Below are 25,385 nucleotides of genomic sequence, written 5' to 3'. Positions count from 1 at the left end.
ACTTTATGGCTCTTTTTGAAGAAGCCTGTCCAAGCTATTAAACGAACTATCAAAATCAGTGAGTCTGATGACAAGTTTCATGTTGAGATAGACACCATAAAGGTAACACTCAAACACCCTTTACAGTGTCATCTCTTTATTAGTCCCCACAGGACAAAGTAGATTGGGTTCCGTGTGTCCGCATGCTTGCGTCCATGCGTGTGTCTGTAGTCAGTTCTCAGAAATGACTGGACCAATTTCTCTGAAACTTGGTAATTGACATGTATGTATACATCAACAAACATAAACAAACTGTCATAGCAGATAGTGTTGTAAAAAATGTAAGTAAATATGCCTAGCAACAAGACCACGCCCGTAGCAGCAGCTAAATAGAGTTGTGCTACAATGCCATTGGTGCTATTTTTTATTTCCTGAAGATACAGAACTCTATCAAACTATGCTCCTGTTCCATGTACTTCCTTTTAATCACTATGTTGTTTTGTTTGTTTTTCAGGTTAGCTGTAAATAATCAGTTTCTTACCACAATTCTTGGTATTAAAGACACTGTACATAAACATAAAATTAACTTAAAAGCTACAGATGCAGTTCTCTTTGGAGCACCAAAACGTAAGTTCTTATTTGTATCTTCAATAATTTACAACATTTGTCCAATTCGGTGTTAAAGACTTGCCCTACACAATTTTTTAAATCTCTCTTTGGAGTATCAAAACATATAGTTCTTATTTACACTGTTTTTCAATTCACAACAGTTGTCCAATGTGATTAATGTTTATATGTAAAAAACTTGCACTACACAAAGTCTGTCGTTAACCTTTATACAGGTGAGAATCTTCTCATCTTGTTTAAATGATGTCTCGTCTTGCAATGGCATGACAGATGGTATTTTTTAAACATCTTGTTACATCATGTGTGTAGTTTGTGTGTAAGTGTTGATGAGAGATGGTCTAGCCTTTCCTATTCAAACAATTGTATCAACTTGTAGGCAAAAGAAATGCATTTTTATGGCTGATCAAACATTTTCAATGATCAGGTAGACTTCATATATTTTTGCATATGAAATTATTTCCTAAAGATACAGAACGCTATGAAACTAGGCTCCTGTTACACATTTAATTATTAAAGATTGTATAGAATTTGGAAATGATCTTTTTGTGATACATAGTTATTTTGTGTATGAAAGTTCCCTTTTAGATGGCCATATGAATGATAATTGGGTATTTATTTTGGCCATATGGATGATAATTGGGTATTTATATTGGCCATATGGATGATAATTGGGTATTTATTTTGGCCATATGGATGATAATTGGGTATTTATTTTGGCCATATGGATGATAATTGGGTATTTATTTTGGCCATATGAATGATAATTGGGTATTTATATTGGCCATATAGATGATAATTGGGTATTTATATTGGCCATATGGATGATAATTGGGTATTTATATTGGCATATGGATGATAATTGGGTATTTATATTGGCCATATGAATGATAATTGGGTATTTATATTGGCCATAGGGATGATAATTGGGTATTTATATTGGCCATATGAATGATAATTGGGTATTTATATTGGCCATAGGGATGATAATTGGGTATTTATATTGGCCATATGAATGATAATTGGGTATTTATATTGGCCATATGGATGATAATTGGGTATTTATATTGGCCATATGGATGATAATTGGGTATTTATATTGGCCATATGGATGATAATTGGGTATTTATATTGGCCATATGGATGATAATTGGGTATTTATATTGGCCATATGGATGATAATTGGGTATTTATATTAGCCAAATAGATGATAATTGGGTATTTATATTGGCCATATGGATGATAATTGGGTATTTATATTGGCCATATAGATGATAATTGGGTATTTATATTAGCCAAATGGATGATAATTGGGTATTTATATTGGCCATGTGGATGATAATTCGGTATTTATATTGGCCATGTGGTTGATAATTGGGTATTTATATTGGCCATGTGGTTGATAATTGGTATTTATATTGGCCATATAGATGATAATTGGGTATTTATATTGGCCATAGGGATGATAATTGGGTATTTATATTGGCCATATAGATGATAATTTGGTATTTATTTTGGCCATATGTATGATAATTTGGTATTTATATTGGCCATATGGATGATAATTTGGTATTTATATTGGCCATATAGATGATAATTGGGTATTTATATTAGCCAAATGGATGATAATTGGGTATTTATATTGGCCATGTGGATGATAATTCGGTATTTATATTGGCCATGTGGTTGATAATTGGGTATTTATATTGGCCATGTGGTTGATAATTGGTATTTATATTGGCCATATAGATGATAATTGGGTATTTATATTGGCCATAGGGATGATAATTGGGTATTTATATTGGCCATATAGATGATAATTTGGTATTTATTTTGGCCATATGTATGATAATTTGGTATTTATATTGGCCTTATGGATGATAATTGGGTATTTATATTGCCATATAGATGATAATTGGGTATTTATATTGGATTTTTAATTCATAAAACAACTTCAGTTCAGATATTAGTGAATCACTAATAATTATGCTTTTCTCCGCTAAGTAAAAACAGATGAAACAACACAAATCAAATCAATGGTTGAAACTCAACTGAAAGTGCAAAAGATTTTAAAATATTTTGTTATTGTGTATACAATGACAAACCTTTTACATACTTTTTACCTTTTTGCAATTTATTGATATACAAATGTGTACAACTACAATGTAGGTCAGTGCTTTTCATATTTATTTTTTTTTAGTTGAAAAACTTGGTAAAGTTGTTTTACAAATTGAAAATTCAAAATAAATACCAATTTGTCAGCAGCAAGGCTACTTTATAATGATGTTGTAAAATAGTCACCCAAGATTGTATATCAAAATTCTCTCTCCCTGGAGTAGTAGTTTATGTGAAATTAGACAAATATTCTAGCCATTTGTGTGCAGTGGATAATTACTGCAAAAAGGTTTGTGCCACAGATTGAAACGGATTTGATATTACTGAGAGGTGATATATTGTTTGATGATATGATGTGTTATACATTTGTATACCTGACAGCACGACATAACTACATCAAAGATACAGCCCTGGTGCTGTCCCTGGTTATTGCGGTAGGTGGATGCTGGTTTGCATATGTACAACACAAATATTCACAGAGTCACATGAAACAGATGATGAAAGATATGGAAAGTTTACACAAAGCAGAGGAATCTCTCCAAGAACTTCAAGAGAAGTGAGTATACACATCTTTGTTGACCAGTGACACACCTCCACACCCATGACTGAAGGAAAGGGGGTAGGAGGAGGGTGATAAATACCATATTTTTGACCTTCCCCTTTAATAACCAAACTGACTTTTCTATTTTTAGCACAACTGAACTGTGTGTGTTTGTGTGTGGATGTGTGTGTGTGGATGGATGTGTGTGTGTGTGTGTGGTGGGGGGGGGGGTGGATGTGTGTGGGTGGATGTGTGTGTGGATGTGTTTGGATGTGGATGTGTGTGTGTGTGTGTGTGTGTGTGTAAACAACTTAAAAAGTCAAAAACCACTGGACCGATTACTTTGATAATTGGTGGTCATGTTACTTTAGGTGTCTAGTTGGGAAATTGTTCAAATGAAAATGATCGCATGAGAGATGTGCGTTTTGGGTCAAAAAACTTAAACTCCAGTGTAAAATACACAATGTATTATATAAGTTACATTAAATAGTACATGGGATGTCATAGTGGCTGTAAAATACACAATGTATTATATAAGTTACACTACATGGTACATGGGATGTCATGGTGCCTGTAAAATACACATGTATTATATAAGTTACACTACATGGTACATGGGATGTCATGGTGCCTGTAAAATACATCTGTTCTCTTTATCATCTTTGAAAGACTGCAACAAGCACATCAGGAACAGAAGAACGTAGTGGAAGAGAAAAAATCACTGGAAGAAAAAATGAGAGATGAAATCATGGCAGCAAAAGCTGAGGCAGAAAGACTTCACTTAGTGAGAGAAGACACACACTCCGAACTGAATAGGCTCAGATTAGCTGAAGAAGAACTTGATCAGGTACTCCAAAACATACATTTGTTATTGTGTTGAGCATATCTATTTGTAATTTGAAAACAAAACAATTATAGATTGCATAAAAAATAGTTTCATTTGGATGGCAAATATTTTTTGATAATCAGTTTGGACAGAATGATCAACCCCCTACCCTAAGTAGAGGACAACTTTTGTTTTAGTTTAGTAGAAAAGGTAAAGACAGTATTTACAGAATCTATGTGTGAACACTACTAACTGTAGAATTAGTTTAGAACATCAATATTAAAATCCAATAAAATAGGGAGAGGGCGGAAAGGGAGTTTCAGTGTCATTTGAGGTGAACAGAAGAGACAGTATGAAAGTAACCAGTGATAGGAGAGGAGATAAAGTGTAGGGGAAGGGACATCTATTGGGGGAGGGGTGACTGTGTTTATCATCTCAGCAATAGGGGAGCTTATTATATAAACAGTATTGTCTGTCACTACTGTAATCAATTGTAACATCTAATATTAACAAACAAATACTGTTGGTAAATAAAGACTTATATTAAACACTAATTAACTCCTGTTTATGAATTACTCGGAAGGTTTCATTGCTTTTCTGACCAGTGTGTGCAAAATATAGACAATTTTGGTTGACCTCTCAATCACCAGGGAAATTGGCTATAAACTGGTCCTCGGTGCAAAACTAATATACATCAAACAGAAATACATGTAGCTGAATTGTTTCAATACATCAAAAATAATTACAATATTATTGAACAGACATTTCGTTCAATGGTCTTTTATGAATCGCTCTCAGATCAATTCAAGAGGAAAATTACTGACTGAATACAGAATGCTGACTTAGAGTTGTAAGGTGGACAATATACCGTTATCATTATCCAGTATGTTACTATGATGACTTAGAGTTATAAGGTGGACAATATACCGTTATCATTATCCAGTATGTTACTATGATGACTTAGAGTTATAAGGTGGACAATATACCGTTATCATTATCCAGTATGTTACTATGATGACTTAGAGTTGTAAGGTGGACAATATACTGTTATCATTATCCAGTATGTTACTGTGATGACTTAGAGTTGTAAGGTATACAATATACCGTTATTATTATCCAGTATGTTACTATGGTGACTTAGAGTTGTAAGGTGGACAATATACCGTTATCATTATCCAGTATGTTACTATGGTGACTTAGAGTTGTAAGGTGGACAATATACTGTTATCATTATCCAGTATGTTACTATGGTGACTTAGAGTTGTAAGGTGGACAATATACTGTTATCATTATCCAGTATGTTACTATGATGACTTAGAGTTGTAAGGTGGACAATATACCGTTATCATTATCCAGTATGTTACTATGGTGACTTAGAGTTATAAAGTGGACAATATACCGTTATCATTATCCAGTATGTTACTATGGTGACTTAGAGTTATAAAGTGGACAATATACTGTTATCATTATCCAGTATGTTACTATGATGACTTAGAGTTGTAAGGTGGACAATATACTGTTATCATTATCCAGTATGTTACTATAATGATGACTTAGAGTTGTAAGGTGGACAATATACTGTTATCATTATCCAGTATGTTACTATAATGATGACTTAGAGTTGTAAGGTGGACAATATACCGTTATCATTATCCAGTATGTTACTATGATGACTTAGAGTTGTAAGGTATACAATATACTGTTATCATTATCCAGTATGTTACTATGATGACTTAGAGTTGTAAGGTGGACAATATACCGTTATCATTATCCAGTATGTTACTATAATGACTTAGAGTTGTAAGGTGGACAATATACCGTTATCATTATCCAGTATGTTACTATGGTGACTTAGAGTTGTAAGGTGGACAATATACCGTTATCATTATCCAGTATGTTACTATGATGACTTAGAGTTGTAAGGTGGACAATATACCGTTATCATTATCCAGTATGTTACTATGATGACTTAGAGTTGTAAGGTGGACAATATACCGTTATCATTATCCAGTATGTTACTATGATGACTTAGAGTTGTAAGGTGGACAATATACTGTTATCATTATCCAGTATGTTACTATGATGACTTAGAGTTGTAAGGTGGACAATATACCGTTATCATTATCCAGTATGTTACTATGGTGACTTAGAGTTATAAAGTGGACAATATACTGTTATCATTATCCAGTATGTTACTATGATGACTTAGAGTTGTAAGGTGGACAATATACTGTTATCATTATCCAGTATGATACTATGATGACTTAGAGTTGTAAGGTGGACAATATACAGTGTTTCCTCTGGCTAATTTCAGCTGCTAGCCATTGTGGCTAATTATACAAAAAAATGATTAGCCACAATTAGCCAGCCAAAAAATTAGTGATCCGTGTCAATTTATTAGAAATGAAAAATAAAGACAAATCATACTGATAGTAACATTTATACATTTATGTCGTCACTGTACATCGTCTCATATCAGACGCTGCCTGGGGAGCTTGTGTTGCAAGTCTATGCCCAGCAGTTTTTTGGTGTTTTATGAAATTGTCTTTTTTCGGAATATCTGATGTCTTACCAGACGTAAACACATTGTCTTGTCCTGCTGCTTGGCATGCTTTGCAAAAAAATTGTTTTGATTCCTCTTTGTACAACAACCAAGGAAATTCTCCAAACCATTCCTCCTGCACTCGCCGTCTACGTTTCTTTTCGAAACTTGCAGTTTCACCTCCATCATCGATGTTTTGGGCGCCAGGCGAGTCACGTTTCCTGCATGTAGCGGTCTCCGTGGCCGCTTTCGACTCCGGTCCACATCCTTTGAATCCACAGTCAAACAGACTTTTCTGTACATGTGTTCGTGAGGTCATGAATAATCAATGTCCTAGTACAGTATACAAACAAAAGCGACGACACGAGGCAGGAGGAATGCGTAATGGCGGAGAGAGTTCAGAATCTTCAAGACGTGCATGTCACTCAAATTTGAAAGTGAACTGCTAATAGGTGGGGTTTGGGAGTGGCTTGATTTCATTGGTGAAATTATGCGATGACGTACAAGCTCCCTAGGCTGTCGAGTCTGCACAGTTCTGAGACTGCGCACTACGGCAAGCAAAAGAATGGCCACTCCAGCCTGCTGAAAATTGGTTTCATCTCGACGATACTTCATTCAAGCCCCCCGTAGAATGAGTTCGCCACAGTGGCGAACAGGGTAACTAAACAGTTCGCCAATTTCAGGTTTTATTCGCCATTTTAGTGTTTGGCGAATGGCAGCGGAAACACTGAATATACCGTTATCATTATCCAGTATGTTACTATGGTGCTGACTGTTATATAGGGGCATGTTTCCAATACCAAATATGTAATGGTTATTGTGATGTTTGTATTGTAGGTTCGCAGTGCTTTGAGGAAAGCAGAAAAAGAATTAGAATGCAGGAGTGGAGAATGGTTTCCACCCCATACATTACAATTATGGCTACAAGTTACACATGAAATAGAATTGCAGTATTATAACCAAAAGAGGCAAGCAGCTGAGCAACAATTGACTGCTGCTAAAGAAGGGGTAAGACTTGGCAACAATTCATAGCTACTTAGTGTATTTTAGTCTAGAAGGTGTGATGTGTGTCATGCTACCATACCAGACCACTTGTAAGGTAGGATATGTCATGCTACCATATCAGACCACTTGTAAGGTACGATATGTCATGCTACCATATCAGACCACTTGTAAGGTAGGATATGTCATGCTACCATATCAGACCACTTGTAAGGTAGGATATGTCATGCTACCATATCAGACCACTTGTAAGGTAGGATATGTCATGCTACCATATCAGACCACTTGTAAGGTACCAGTATGATATGTCATGCTGTATGGTGATTCTAGGACAACTGCCCCCGAAGAACAACTGAAAACCACAAACTATCAAAGTGATGGGTGTTGTTTTCTTTATCGGGACATCTACCGGTATTAGAATTGTAAATATGTTATATTGATATGCATATCAGAAGTGATAATTCAGTGTTGTATAGTAAAGTATGTTCTGTGCTTTCTTAAAGTGTGAAAAATTACGCAAGAAACGCAGTGCCTTCATGGGATCATTGCGAATTGCACATAGTAGTTCACTAGATGAAGTGGATCACAGAATACTGAGCGCAAAGTAAGTATCTCTCTCTTGTAAAATTATACACAGTATGATAAACCACTCATTATGAATTACATTAGATGGGTTAAAATCTTTTATGTGAAGTTACATTACATTACAGCTGATTTGACAAAATGTTTACATAGATATTGTTAGATTACTAGTATTGGTTTCCCAACTTTATCTCTACATTTGCTACAACAATGACAGACATTGCTGAAGTTACACTAAAACTCTGAGATAATGTCATCAACAAACACCGAGGTGCACACGCTTAGTAGTCGCCTTGTCTGGAAATACTAGTCAAGTGTATTTTTGAATGATATGGCTGCCACGATAGTAAGTAATTCTACTTTGAACATGACTTGTGCATTTTTTCATAGTTATAATTTGCAGGAATTTACATGGACTCATTCTAACCTAAAATTGATAAGCATATAGAGGGCTCAAACTTAACTTTTCTAAGTACTTGCCTTGAACAAATATTTTCTGTTGCCCAAATGACAAACCTACTTGCCCTCAATATTTCATGATTTAGGTTCTTAATATTTACCTGTGTTTCCGTTATGTGTTTGCCATTCTGTGCACTGGGTATGCTGTATAACCCCAGCCCTGTCAATACATACACTGTGAAAATTAATGCATGCAAATATCATATCACCACATGCCCATACAAGTTGTCCCAAACATATTTATCAGTTTTGGTAATGAACTGCCACTAGAGGGCGCTACAATTTTGTCATTTATTGCTTCTCTAAAATAATCAAGGATGATTTCCTCTGTAAAAAATAAAAAAAAACATAACAATGGTTTCTGGAAATAAAAAACAAATATGTCCAAGAAAGCAATATTATTATTTGCCTGCATATAAGCCCTTTATTTCTAGAAAGTTTTTGTTAAGACATGCATACAAACCCTAAAAATGGGAAGTAAAATTGTTGTCACTTAAACAACAACTATTGTATTGGTCGTCCTGTATATTTACAGTAAGAAATGCAGAATAGATAGTAAAAGGGATTAGGGTGGGAATTAGTATGACTTTGACATAACATAAAGTTATAGCTTACTTTCTCTCTCCACAGATCAGCACTAGCAGAAGTTCTTTCAGATTTACAAGAAAGACTTCATCGATGGGGTCAAATTGAAATGTTAATAGAACAGCCTATTGTGAATAATCCAGGCCTGTCCTTTCTACGACAATTGGTACAGGGTGATAGTGCAGCTGCTGCTGCTGCAAGTACACCACTTAGCCTGACCAGTAAGTCACATCATATCATACCATTTATATATATCTAGTATTACCATGTAAGTCCACAGACAATGTCACATGTGTACATCTCTAGTAATACCATGTAGGTCCCCAGACAATGTCACATGTGTACATCTAGTAATACCATGTAAGTCCCCAGACAATATTACATGTGTACATCTCTAGTAATACCATGTAAGTCCCCAGACAATGTCACATGTGTACATCTATAGTAATACCATGTAAGTCCACAGACAGTGTCACATGTGTACATCTCTAGTAATACCATGTAAGTCCCCAGACAGTGTCACATGTGTACATCTAGTAATACCATGTAAGTCCACAGACAATATTACATGTGTACATCTAGTATTACCATGTAAGTCCACAGACAATGTCACATGTGTTCATCTCTAGTAATACCATGACAGTCCACAGACAATGTCACATGTGTACATCTCTAGTAATACCATGTAAGTCCCCAGACAATGTCACATGTGTACCTCTATAGTAATACCATGTAAGTCCCCAGACAATGTCACATGTGTACATCTATAGTAATACCATGTAAGTCCACAGAGTGTCACATGTGTACATCTCTAGTAATACCATGTAAGTCCACAGACAATGTCACATGTGTACATCTCTAGTAATACCATGTAAGTCCACAGACAATGTCACATGTGTACATCTAGTAATACCATGTAAGTCCACACAGTGTCACATGTGTACATCTCTAGTAATACCATGTAAGTCCACAGACAATGTCACATGTGTACATCTAGTAATACCATGTAAGTCCACAGACAATGTCACATGTGTACATCTAGTAATACCATGTAAGTCCACAGACAGTGTCACATGTGTACATCTAGTAATACCATGTAAGTCCCCAGACAATGTCACATGTGTACATCTCTAGTAATACCATGTATGATGTAAGTCCACAGACAGTGTCACATGTGTGCATCTAGTAATACCATGTAAGTCCACAGACAGTGTCACATGTGTACATCTAGTAATACCATGTAAGTCCCCAGACAATGTCACATGTGTACATCTCTAGTAATACCATGTAAGTCCACAGACAGTGTCACATGTGTACATCTCTAGTAATACCATGTAAGTCCACAGACAATGTCACATGTGTACATCTCTAGTAATACCATGTAAGTCCACAGACAATGTCACATGTGTGCATCTAGTAATACCATGTAAGTCCACAGACAGTGTCACATGTGTACATCTAGTAATACCATGTAAGTCCCCAGACAATGTCACATGTGTACATCTTTAGTAATATCATGTAAGTCCACAGACAGTGTCACATGTGTACATCTATAGTAATACCATGTAAGTCCCCAGACAATGTCACATGTGTACATCTATAGTAATATGTGACATTGTATATGGTTAAGTACCTGTCATGATGAACGGCATCATGCCACAATCGACCAACAACAAGAATGTAATCAAAAACATTTGTGAAACTGGGTGTGAAACAGGTCTTTGTCTAAAATCATCAAAAATCACAAATTGAAACACTATTCTCCAGTCACTGACAATCGTCCGATTCTAATAACAAATAAATGTCTTCCTCATACTTCCATCATGACAAGATCACTTAAACCTTTCACAAAGATGAGAGGTCACACAGCTACTCTGGAAGATTTTACAGTACTTCTTCCATATTGACTTCAGTCTACCCATCAATAGGGGTAAGACATGCCACAGAAATTCAGGAAGTGTTACCTACTTTATACAAATAGGTTTCTGCCTTGTTGGTGGCTTCATTACAATGTAATATTCTATACAAAGATAATACTGGAATCCAAATATATTTTACCTTTGTACCCATAACAAACAAAAAAACATATGTCATTCATACTTACATGTGGTATTTTTAATTAATTGAACTGTTCTTGTTGGAATAAGATGTATTGTTGCTTTGTACTTTGTAGTTGTAAGTAAGGATATTTTATGTCAAATTAGTACACACTGGTCTTTTGATAGTAAGTACTGGCAATTGGTTACTTTAGGTTTACCACTACATTTGATAGTAAGTACTGGCAATTGGTTACTTTAGGTTTACTACTACATTTGATAGTAAGTACTGGCAATTGGTTACTTTAGGTTTACTACTACATTTGATAGTAAGTACTGGCAATTGGTTACTTTAGGTTTACCACTACATTTGATAGTAAGTACTGACAATTGGTTACTTTAGGTTTACTACTACATTTGATAGTAAGTACTGACAATTGGTTACTTTAGGTTTACTACTACATTTGATAGTAAGTACTGGCAATTGGTTACTTTAGGTTTACTACTACATTTGATAGTAAGTACTGGCAATTGGTTACTTTAGGTATACCACTACATTTGATAGTAAGTACTGGCAATTGGTTACTTTAGGTATACCACTACATTTGATAGTAAGTACTGGCAATTGGTTACTTTAGGTATACCACTACATTTGATAGTAAGTACTGGCAATTGGTTACTTTAGGTATACCACTACATTTGATAGTAAGTACTGGCAATTGGTTACTTTAGGTTTACTACTACATTTGATAGTAAGTACTGGCAATTGGTTACATTAGGTTTACCACTACATTTGATAGTAAGTACTGGCAATTGGTTACTTTAGGTTTACTACTACATTTGATAGTAAGTACTGACAATTGGTTACTTTAGGTTTACCACTACATTTGATAGTAAGTATTGACAATTGGTTACTTTAGGTTTACCACTACATTTGATAGTAAGTATTGACAATTGGTTACTTTAGGTTTACTACTACATTTGATAGTAAGTACTGGCAATTGGTTACATTAGGTTTACCACTACATTTGATAATAAGTACTGGCAATTGGTTACTTTAGGTTTACCACTACATTTGATAATAAGTACTGGCAATTGGTTACTTTAGGTTTACTACTACATTTGATAGTAAGTACTGACAATTGGTTACTTTAGGTTTACTACTACATTTGATAGTAAGTACTGGCAATTGGTTACTTTAGGTTTACTACTACATTTGATAGTAAGTACTGGCAGTTGGTTACTTTAGGTTTACTACTACATTTGATAGTCAGTACTGGCAATTGGTTACTTTAGGTTTACTACTACATTTGATAGTCAGTACTGGCAATTGGTTACTTTAGGTTTACTACTACATTTGATAGTAAGTACTGGCAATTGGTTACTTTAGGTTTACTACTACATTTGATAGTAAGTACTGACTGACAATTGGTTACTTTAGGTTTACTACTACATTTGATAGTAAGTACTGGCAATTGGTTACTTTAGGTTTACTACTACATTTGATAGTAAGTACTGGCAATTGGTTACTTTAGGTTTACCACTACATTTGATAGTAAGTACTGGCAATTGGTTACTTTAGGTTTACTACTACATTTGATAGTAAGTACTGGCAGTTGGTTACTTTAGGTTTACTACTACATTTGATAGTAAGTACTGGCAATTGGTTACTTTAGGTTTACTACTACATTTGATAGTCAGTACTGGCAATTGGTTACTTTAGGTTTACTACTACATTTGATAGTCAGTACTTGCAATTGGTTACTTTAGGTTTACTACTACATTTGATAGTAAGTACTGGCAATTGGTTACTTTAGGTTTACTACTACATTTGATAGTAAGTACTGACTGACAATTGGTTACTTTAGGTTTACTACTACATTTGATAGTAAGTACTGACTGACAATTGGTTACTTTAGGTTTACTACTACATTTGATAGTAAGTACTGGCAATTGGTTACTTTAGGTTTACTACTACATTTGATAGTAAGTACTGGCAATTGGTTACTTTAGGTTTACTACTACATTTGATAGTAAGTACTGACTGACAATTGGTTACTTTAGGTTTACTACTACATTTGATAGTAAGTACTGGCAATTGGTTACTTTAGGTTTACTACTACATTTGATAGTAAGTACTGGCAATTGGTTACTTTAGGTTTACCACTACATTTGATAGTAAGTACTGGCAATTGGTTACTTTAGGTTTACTACTACATTTGATAGTAAGTACTGACAATTGGTTACTTTAGGTTTACTACTACATTTGATAGTAAGTACTGGCAATTGGTTACTTTAGGTTTACTACTACATTTGATAGTAAGTATTGACAATTGGTTACTTTAGGTTTACTACTACATTTGATAGTAAGTACTGACAATTGGTTACTTTAGGTTTACTACTACATTTGATAGTAAGTACTGGCAATTGGTTACTTTAGGTTTACCACTACATTTGATAGTAAGTACTGGCAATTGGTTACTTTAGGTTTACTACTACATTTGATAGTAAGTACTGGCAATTGGTTACTTTAGGTTTACTACTACATTTGATAGTAAGTACTGGCAATTGGTTACTTTAGGTTTACCACTACATTTGATAGTAAGTACTGGCAATTGGTTACTTTAGGTTTACTACTACATTTGATAGTAAGTACTGACAATTGGTTACTTTAGGTTTACTACTACATTTGATAGTAAGTACTGGCAATTGGTTACTTTAGGTATACCACTACATTTGATAGTAAGTACTGACAATTGGTTACTTTAGGTTTACTACTACATTTGATAGTAAGTACTGACAATTGGTTACTTTAGGTTTACTACTACATTTGATAGTAAGTACTGGCAATTGGTTACTTTAGGTTTACTACTACATTTGATAGTAAGTACTGACAATTGGTTACTTTAGGTTTACTACTACATTTGATAGTAAGTACTGGCAATTGGTTACTTTAGGTTTACTACTACATTTGATAGTAAGTACTGGCAATTGGTTACTTTAGGTTTACCACTACATTTGATAGTAAGTACTGACAATTGGTTACTTTAGGTTTACTACTACATTTGATAGTAAGTATTGACAATTGGTTACTTTAGGTTTACTACTACATTTGATAGTAAGTACTGACAATTGGTTACTTTAGGTTTACTACTACATTTGATAGTAAGTACTGACAATTGGTTACTTTTGGTTTACTTCTACATTTGTATACTTACTTTAATTAGACTTGTTCGGCAGACATGTGTAATCTTTTCACTGGATACTACACTGCCAGACATCTACATCTGTATGTCACATTCAAAAATTGATCATATAATATAATCTTTATAAAGATATAAAATCAAACATTCTATTGGTACAAAGTAATTTCAATGTAGATCTATTTATTCATATTGTGAAAGAAATCCCTGTTTGTACTGCCATAATGACATTAGCCCCGTCTACACGGCACTAAAAATCCTACCTGAGGTAGGACTTGGGACTGCCTCAGGTAGGAAGACCTATGTGTAGATGGGGCTATTGTCTAAATACATTACTCCCTTAGAATTAAAGAAACCCCCCCCCCCCCCTTTCATAAATGGGGACTCTCCATGTCTGCAACCAATAAGATGGTTACTTTTTTCTTTAAAAAATGAGACATGTCTTATTACACGTAGCAATGAAATTTGACAGTATTTGTACTGTCATTTGAAGACAAAAAAGGTGAACAAGACAGAAAAAATGTTGAACAACAAACCAGGCAATATTTGAAGTTATAATATACCTAGTGATAATGCTGTGCCATGATTCGCTAGAATCAGTCATGTGATAGGAAAATAGAATGACTATTTCCCTAGGGAAATAGTTCCATCAACTATTACATGGTCACGTGACCACCGTGAGTTCACAGCAGGTCAAAATGGCAGCTTCTGATGATGTCGTCTGCCACCGCGAGTTCACAGCATGAGGTATATTATAAAACACATATTGCCTGGCCTATATTCGGGCTATAGCACCCGTTCATTACCCCCTCGTGACTGTGAGTTACCAGAATCACATGCTATTTCCCTCGGCCTTCGGCCTCGGGAAATAGCATGTGATTCTAGTAACTCACAGTCCCTCGGGTGTAATAAATGGGTGCTATAGCCCTCATGGCCAGGCAATATGTGTTCAATAAGTACTAAAGTAGGTGTAAGAATAACACCTTGTCACCTGTTTTCATATCTTGATTTCAATGCATGTCAATGTGAAAGATTTTGAGAAAATTATGACATCATTGTAAGAAAAGTAACTGTTGAACACATTCTGACTGTATTAATTCATTTTTACACTATGTTTTTAACAATTCATCAAAGAACTTAACATACCATGTGGTTCAATCAATGAAAATGACACTCGTGTTAAGTTACAGTATTACTTTGTCATCAGCCAAACTAATGAGTCAGACTATGAACTCACCATACTGTAGTATGGACAAAGACATACTTTGTCATCCCTTTCTGCTTGTAATGTCAACTTTTCAATTCCCTTCACCATCAGTTTTGTATCATGGGTACACAATATTGCGTGTCCCTTGGTTTGATATAGCAAGAGATTATAACAAGTTGATGAATTACCATTCCCACCACCCCATCTCCTTCCATGCCTATGGATTCTTTTCACCAATTTATACCATTGTCCAAACTGCTCATGTAACTTCTTTGTCTTGAAATAACTGTTCAGTCACTTGACCACCAGTGAGACTTTCTTATGCATGTATGATAGCATACATAGCTGAGACTCTACTTGTACACCATACCGTGACTTTGGTATGCAGTTATTTTAGATTTCATTACATCGGATAAAATGTGTGTTTTGCATGTATCATAAGATTGCTTAGTTGAAATAAGCAATCATCATGTTTATGTTTGCATGCCCTTTCCTGAGTTGGCCACATTTCTTCAGTTATAAATCTTGTCCTATGCTATGTTTGCATGGCACAGGTGGAGGTGGTGGTGTTGGAAAGGCAGTCCCAGTTCCTACTGCAGTGTCTACTGAGCCAACTTGTCAGAAGCAATCTTCAAGAGATTCAGACGACTCTGGTAGCGTTCACAGTTTAGTTTTTTAGTGAATGTAGAATAATGTAATGACTGCCCCCATATCACTATGTAGCAACTGCTTTTTGTTGAGTGAGTGTGACCACAATTTACCCATAAACCCCATCTGTATTCCACTGCAGCCATGCTGTTATCAATTGTTTGTATCAGGTGGTGATCATGTGACTTTCACATGGGTTGGAATCATTTCACATTTTCATAGCTTATCTTGAGACAGGAATATGATTGTTCCTTGTTTCATTTTCAATATCCCAATTTTAATCAACACATTATCAAATCAAAGTCTAGTATTTGTACTAAATGTTAGTCATTTTATGTTTCACCTACCATTCTTACTACTTCATTTCAAAGAAAACATTAAAAATTGAAAGTATGAAGATGTATTAATATGAACAATTTTTAGGCCATTCTCATTTTAATGCTACTTGCTGAGTCAGCAGTTTAGAAGGTGTAGGCAAAACCTGGGTATTAAAAGAGTATTGGTGCTTGTAAATTTGGTGCGATAATATATTTGATTACAAAATTTGTCGTTTTAATGTATGTAACTGAAATATGCAAGATAACAGAAATGTTTACTTTTTCAAAGAGTAACAAGTTTGACATTTTCATAGATTGACAGCTGTAAAGACAATGTTTTAATAAAAGCATATTATTTTTATAATCTGTAAAATATGTAATATACTGTGCATTTGATAGCAGGTTAGGATTTGACATTTGCTCCTAGAACAATGTTTTACCCTTACTACACTACCATGAACTATTAACAATTCTTTGGCTTTTCCACTGCCATACTCTTATCTCTTTCCTTCACAAAATGCGGTTAAAGTTAAATCTGATTCTCCAAATGCCAAATTGAATCTAGATCCAGAAACAATAATAACTGGTTATATCTTACTTGAAATTAAATTCAGAATCAATAGACTGGTATATTAGGTTTTGAATAGAAGCTTTTACCAGAATTAGGCACATTTAAAGGTATTTTTGTCTTTTGTCACCTGAATATTCTTTATACTAACAGAGTCTGTAGCACACTATGTTTATCAAATTAATATTGAAATGTAAAATATCTTGAAATTTGGATTTGTAATACACCTCAAATTGTTACAATCATATGTTGATGTCAGTCTGATGTTTACTCCCCATTTCACACTTTTCTGCACTACTATGTCAATCATATGTTGATGTCAATGTGATGTTTACTCCCCATTTCACACTTTTCTGCACTACTCTATCTATAGTCCATTCAGTGAGACACCATTCCATTTACCATGCAAACATCCATATCATGTCATTGCACATTCAATCTCCCCTTCAGTTTAATACTATAAACCCCATAACATTTCAGTGCATTTTGGCACTATAACCCAATATGTGAATATCCCTCATACAGTATACCAAGTCTTTTATTAGTCCCCAATGAGCACTGCCACAACACTATAATAACTGTACATACTTGAAACATGATATTTTATTGTCATCATTACTATTTATTTTGTGTTGTGTCCACTACATTTACATCTCAAGACATTGAGATATTCAGTACTTAACACAGGTGTACAATATTTTGGTCATTGTATGTCATCATAAAACACTATCACATACGTCAAACTTCAGAGATGTTCAACATAGTGGGTCATATCATTTGTATTTCATAGCAAACATAACACTGGGACTATGAGTAGAACTCACACATCTGACAATACTTCTTCAAGGTTTATTATCACATGTCATAAACACTTCCAACTAATTTTTTGACACAGCAAATTAAAAGTGGTGGCTGCACTTTTGCTATCACTGTAATACCATATAGCTTAAGAAAGTCTTGATGCTTTCGTCCACCTTCTGTAGACAGAAACCAAATATAATTGTATATTTGTTAAACAGTGTGCGACACATGAAAAATAATTGTGTCAATATTTGAGGCAAAGAGAATCAGCTGTCAATGCCACTATTCTACCATCGTTCCCATTGCTGATTGTTGGTAGCTATCATACTACCAGGAAATGTATTGGCCAAAGAACCAAAACTTCAAATGTTGAAACCCTCATCTGGGCCATGGAACAAAAGCTACAGCACTGTCCAATACGCCAAGCATACCATGTTATCATCTAGGCCTGGGAAGGAGAGCTACACCACTGCCAAATATACCTAGCACACCATATCATAGAGAAATTGAAATATGTGTGCTTCATGTGTTGTGAAAAGATGAATGTAAGTTTCTAATGTTGTTTTATTTGTCAACATGGTTTTGACTGGACAAGCACTACAACAATCACCCTATGTTGTCAGCAAATGTAACATTTATATATAATTATGCTGTTTGCATAACTTGCCATGTCAAAATGATTGTCAGTTTTGTCTGTCATCTTTGGGTTATTTAGCATCACAACATATCAATCACCATATGAAACATACATATAGACATATACAGTCATTTATAAAATAACACTGCTATACTAGTAGCAACCATGTGTAAAGTGTATGGTTATACCACTGTGCTATACTAGTAGCAACCATGTGTAAAGTGTATGGTTACACCACTGTACTATACTAGTAGCAACCATGTGTAAAGTGTATGGTTACACCACTGTGCTATTATACTAGTAGCAACCATGTGTAAAGTGTATGGTTACACCACTGTGCTATACTAGTAGCAACCACATAAAAAGCTTACAATCACACCGCTGTGCCATATAAGTGTATGGTTACACCACTGTGCTATACTAGTAGCAACCATGTGTGAAGTGTATGGTTACACCACTGTGATATACTAGTAGCAACCACATAATAAGCTTACAATCACACCGCTGTGCCATATAAGTGTATGGTTACACCACTGTGCTATACTAGTAGCAACCATGTGTAAAGTGTATGGTTACACCACTGTGCTATACTAGTATCAACCATGTGTAAAGTGTATGGTTACACCACTGTGCTATGCTAGTAGCAACCATGTGTAAAGTGTATGGTTACACCACTGTGCTATACTAGTAGCAACCACATAATAAGCTTACAATCACACCACTGTGCCATATAAGTGTATGGTTACACCACTGTGCTATACTAGTAGCAACCATGTGTAAAGTGTATGGTTACACCACTGTGCTATACTAGTAGCAACCACATAATAAGCTTACAATCACACCACTGTGCCATATAAGTGTATGGTTACACCACTGTGCTATACTAGTAGCAACCATGTGTAAAGTGTATGGTTACACCACTGTGCTATACTAGTATCAACCATGTGTAAAGTGTATGGTTACACCACTGTGCTATACTAGTAGCAACCATGTGTAAAGTGTATGGTTACACCACTGTGATATACTAGTAGCAACCACATAATAAGCTTACAATCACACCACTGTGCCATATAAAGCTGCTCAGCTATATGCCTGCTGTAGTGTGAAAATGTCATTTTAAAACCAAAATTTCGTTATCGCACTTCTCTTCCCTTCTCTTTACTTCCCATTCTCTTCCTCTCCTCTCTTCCCTTCCCCTCCCCTCTCCTCTCTCCTCCCCTCCCCACCCCACCCCTCTCATCTCTCCTTTCCTCTCCTCCCCCTTTCCCTCCTCTCCTCTCATCTCCTCTCCTCCCCTCTCCTCTCCTCTCATCTCCTCTCCTCCCTCCTCCTCTCCTCTCCCTTCCCTTCTCTCCTCTCCTCTCCTCTCCTCTCCTCTGCTCTGCTCTTCTATGTATACAACCCTTGATAGTATATCACATATTACTTTTGCATACATCATGTTGATTTTAATTTTGTCAACAATTTGACTGACAACTGATATTTGTCTTCACTTTGTACAAAATCTTATTGCTTGAATAAGCTGATTCACCTCGTCAATGTAAACCAAAGACTCCGTGCAAGCATTTGTATCACTTCAAACTCTGCCCACAAAGCTTTCATTGATTCTATCTATAATACATGTAATAGCAAGAAATAGCTGCAGCTTAAAAAGGTGGGTTTTTTTAGAAAGTAGCAATACTCTCAAGGTGGTTTGAAATCCTTCAAATACACTGTACTTAACATGGTATTAACCTACACCTTGTTTTCTAATAGATGCCAAGCCCAGAATATCTGGTTCTACTACATGGTACATTGAAAGCCATGGTGAGTGGAACTGAGGAAGGGTCAGTGGTTTGGAGGTTCACCAGTTAAGGGTGCTCAGTAGAACTAACTCAGTAAGGTAGTCATAGTAAAGCTGGTTTATTAAAACCAGCAAAAGGAAAGGAAAAAACACACCAACTTTTCAAATCATTAGTTTATTACATGGCACCTTGTATGGAGAAGATATTTTTAAAAAGCGATAAAAGAAAAGGAAACAAAAACAAATCTTTGTAAATAAAAAAAGAAAGTAAACATTACACAAAAAACAAAAATGTGGAAACAAATATGGCCAATTTCAAGCCCCTTGTACTTTGCTGTCTTTTTGACGTGTTGAAAAGGCAATCACATGATCATCACTTAGTGATCACATGGTAATCACATGATCATAACATAGTGATCACATGGTAATCACATGATGTTGTGTCACTGATGAAGGTTGCTTATTGTTGGATCATGTGATATAAACTTCACTTGCTGTGTATGAAATGTGTGAAAACTTTTACACTGGTTATTTTTATGTCGCCAGACCATTACATGACGACTATACAACCATTACATCATTACATGTAGACTATGCAGTCATTACATGACGACTATAATACAATCATTACTTGTAGACTATACAATCATTACATGTAGACTATGCATTCATTACATGAAGACTATACAGTCATTACATGTAGACTATACAGTCATTACATGTAGACTATACAATCATTACATGTAGACTATACAGTCATTACATGTAGACTATACAGTCATTACATGTAGACTATACAATCATTACATGTAGACTATACAATCATTACATGAAGACTATACAGTCATTACATGTAGACTATACAGTCATTACATGTAGACTATACAATCATTACATGTAGACTATACAATCATTACATGTAGACTATACAGTCATTACATGTAGACTATACAATCATTACATGTAGACTATACAGTCATTACATGTAGACTATACAATCATTACATGTAGACTATACAGTCATTACATGTAGACTATACAGTCATTACATGTAGACTATACAGTCATTACATGTAGACTATACAATCATTACATGTAGACTATACAGTCATTACATGTAGACTATACAGTCATTACATGTAGACTATACAGTCATTACATGTAGACTATACAGTCATTACATGTAGACTATACAGTCATTACATGTAGACTATACAGTCATTACATGAAGACTATACAGTCATTACATGTAGACTATACAATCATTACATGTAGACTATACAGTCATTACATGTAGACTATACAATCATTACATGTAGACTATACAGTCATTACATGTAGACTATACAGTCATTACATGTAGACTATACAATCATTACATGTAGACTATACAGTCATTACATGTAGACTATACAGTCATTACATGTAGACTATACAGTCATTACATGTAGACTATACAATCATTACATGTAGACTATACAATCATTACATGTAGACTATACAATCATTACATGTAGACTATACAGTCATTACATGAAGACTATACAATCATTACATGTAGACTATACAGTCATTACATGTAGACTGTACAATCATTACATGTAGACTATACAATCATTACATGTAGACTATACAGTCATTACATGTAGACTATACAATCATTACATGAAGACTATACAGTCATTACATGAAGACTATACAGTCATTACATGAAGACTATACAGTCATTACATGTAGACTATGCAGTCATTACATGTAGACTATGCAGTCATTACATGTAGACTATACAGTCATTACATGAAGACTATACAGTCATTACATGTAGACTATGCAGTCATTACATGTAGACTATACAATCATTACATGTAGACTATACAATCATTACATGTAGACTATACAATCATTACATGAAGACTATACAATCATTACATGTAGACTATGCAGTCATTACATGTAGACTATACAATCATTACATGTAGACTATACAATCATTACATGTAGACTATACAATCATTACATGTAGACTATACAATCATTACATGTAGACTATACAATCATTACATGTAGACTATACAATCATTACATGTAGACTATACAGTCATTACATGTAGACTATACAGTCATTACATGAAGACAATACAGTCATTACATGTAGACTATACAGTCATTACATGAAGACTATACAGTCATTACATGTAGACTATGCAGTCATTACATGTAGACTATACAATCATTACATGTAGACTATACAATCATTACATGTAGACTATACAATCATTACATGAAGACTATACAATCATTACATGTAGACTATACAGTCATTACATGTAGACTATACAATCATTACATGTAGACTATACATTGTCAGTCATTACATGTAGACTATACAGTCATTACATGTAGACTATACATTGTCAGTCATTACATGTAGACTATACAATCATTACATGTAGACTATACATTGTCAGTCATTACATGTAGACTATACAATCATTACATGTAGACTATACATTGTCAGTCATTACATGTAGACTATACAGTCATTACATGTAGACTATACATTGTCAGTCATTACATGTAGACTATACAATCATTACATGTAGACTATACATTGTCAGTCATTACATGTAGACTATACAATCATTACATGTAGACTATACATTGTCAGTCATTACATGTAGACTATACAGTCATTACATGTAGACTATACAGTCATTACATGTAGACTATACAGTCATTACATGTAGACTATACAGTCATTACATGTAGACTATACAGTCATTACATGTAGACTATACAATCATTACATGAAGACTATACAATCATTACATGAAGACTATACAGTCATTACATGTAGACTATACAGTCATTACATGTAGACTATACAATCATTACATGTAGACTATACAATCATTACATGTAGACTATACAGTCATTACATGTAGACTATACAGTCATTACATGTAGACTATACAGTCATTACATGTAGACTATACAGTCATTACTTGTAGACTATACAGTCATTACATGAAGACTATACAATCATTACATGTAGACTATACAATCATTACTTGTAGACTATACAATCATTACATGTAGACTATACAGTCATTACATGTAGACTATACAGTCATTACATGAAGACTATACAGTCATTACATGAAGACTATACAATCATTACATGTAGACTATACAGTCATTACATGTAGACTATACAGTCATTACATGAAGACTATACAGTCATTACATGTAGACTATACAGTCATTACATGTAGACTATACAATCATTACATGAAGACTATACAGTCATTACATGTAGACTATACAGTCATTACATGTAGACTATACAGTCATTACATGTAGACTATACAGTCATTACATGTAGACTATACAGTCATTACATGTAGACTATACAATCATTACATGTAGACTATACAGTCATTACATGTAGACTATACAGTCATTACATGTAGACTATACAGTCATTACATGTAGACTATACAGTCATTACATGTAGACTATACAGTCATTACATGTAGACTATACAATCATTACATGTAGACTATACAATCATTACATGTAGACTATACAGTCATTACATGTAGACTATACAGTCATTACATGAAGACTATACAGTCATTACATGTAGACTATACAATCATTACATGTAGACTATACAGTCATTACATGTAGACTATACAGTCATTACATGAAGACTATACAATCATTACATGTAGACTATACAGTCATTACATGTAGACTATACAATCATTACATGTAGACTATACAATCATTACATGAAGACTATACAGTCATTACATGTAGACTATACAGTCATTACATGTAGACTATACAATCATTACATGTAGACTATACAATCATTACATGTAGACTATAAAGTCATTACATGTAGACTATACAGTCATTACATGTAGACTATACAGTCATTACATGTAGACTATACAATCATTACATGTAGACTATACAGTCATTACATGTAGACTATACAGTCATTACATGTAGACTATACAGTCATTACATGTAGACTATACAATCATTACATGTAGACTATACAATCATTACATGTAGACTATAGTCATTACATGTAGACTATACAGTCATTACATGTAGACTATACAATCATTACATGAAGACTATATACAATCATTACATGAAGACTATACAGTCATTACATGTAGACTATACAGTCATTACATGAAGACTATACAATCATTACATGTAGACTATACAGTCATTACATGTAGACTATACAGTCATTACATGTAGACTATACAGTCATTACATGAAGACTATACAGTCATTACATGAAGACTATACAATCATTACATGAAGACTATACAGTCATTACATGTAGACTATACAGTCATTACATGTAGACTATACAGTCATTACATGTAGACTATACAGTCATTACATGTAGACTATACAGTCATTACATGTAGACTATACAATCATTACATGTAGACTATACAATCATTACATGAAGACTATACAGTCATTACATGTAGACTATACAATCATTACATGTAGACTATACAGTCATTACATGTAGACTATACAGTCATTACATGAAGACTATACAGTCATTACATGTAGACTTTACAGTCATTACATGTAGACTATACAATCATTACATGTAGACTATACAGTCATTACATGTAGACTATACAGTCATTACATGTAGACTATACAATCATTACATGAAGACTATACAGTCATTACTTGTAGACTATACAGTCATTACATGTAGACTATACAATCATTACATGTAGACTATACAGTCATTACTTGTAGACTATACAATCATTACATGTAGACTATACATTCATTACTTGTAGACTATACAATCATTACATGTAGACTATACAATCATTACATGTAGACTATACAGTCATTACATGAAGACTAT

The 25,385-nt window shown here is 34.4% G+C and overlaps 1 protein-coding gene across 2 annotated transcripts in view; it reads left to right on the top strand.

Annotated features, from left to right (window-relative positions):
• LOC144439475 (stromal interaction molecule 2-like) overlaps positions 1-25,385 on the top strand; it is a 115,547-nt gene that overhangs the window by 65,073 nt on the left and 25,089 nt on the right. For both annotated transcript variants that reach the window (XM_078128762.1, XM_078128763.1), the window contains 6 exons: positions 494-606; positions 3,100-3,274; positions 3,929-4,106; positions 7,465-7,635; positions 8,133-8,233; positions 9,301-9,476. In XM_078128762.1, the coding sequence (XP_077984888.1) occupies positions 494-606; positions 3,100-3,274; positions 3,929-4,106; positions 7,465-7,635; positions 8,133-8,233; positions 9,301-9,476 (914 nt within the window). The remainder of the gene's footprint in view (positions 1-493; positions 607-3,099; positions 3,275-3,928; positions 4,107-7,464; positions 7,636-8,132; positions 8,234-9,300; positions 9,477-25,385) is intronic.

Source organism: Glandiceps talaboti, chromosome 8 (assembly GCF_964340395.1).
Source record: "Glandiceps talaboti chromosome 8, keGlaTala1.1, whole genome shotgun sequence".
NCBI classification, from domain to species: Eukaryota; Metazoa; Hemichordata; class Enteropneusta; family Spengelidae; genus Glandiceps; species Glandiceps talaboti.
This window is presented reverse-complemented; position numbering and strand designations above follow the sequence as displayed.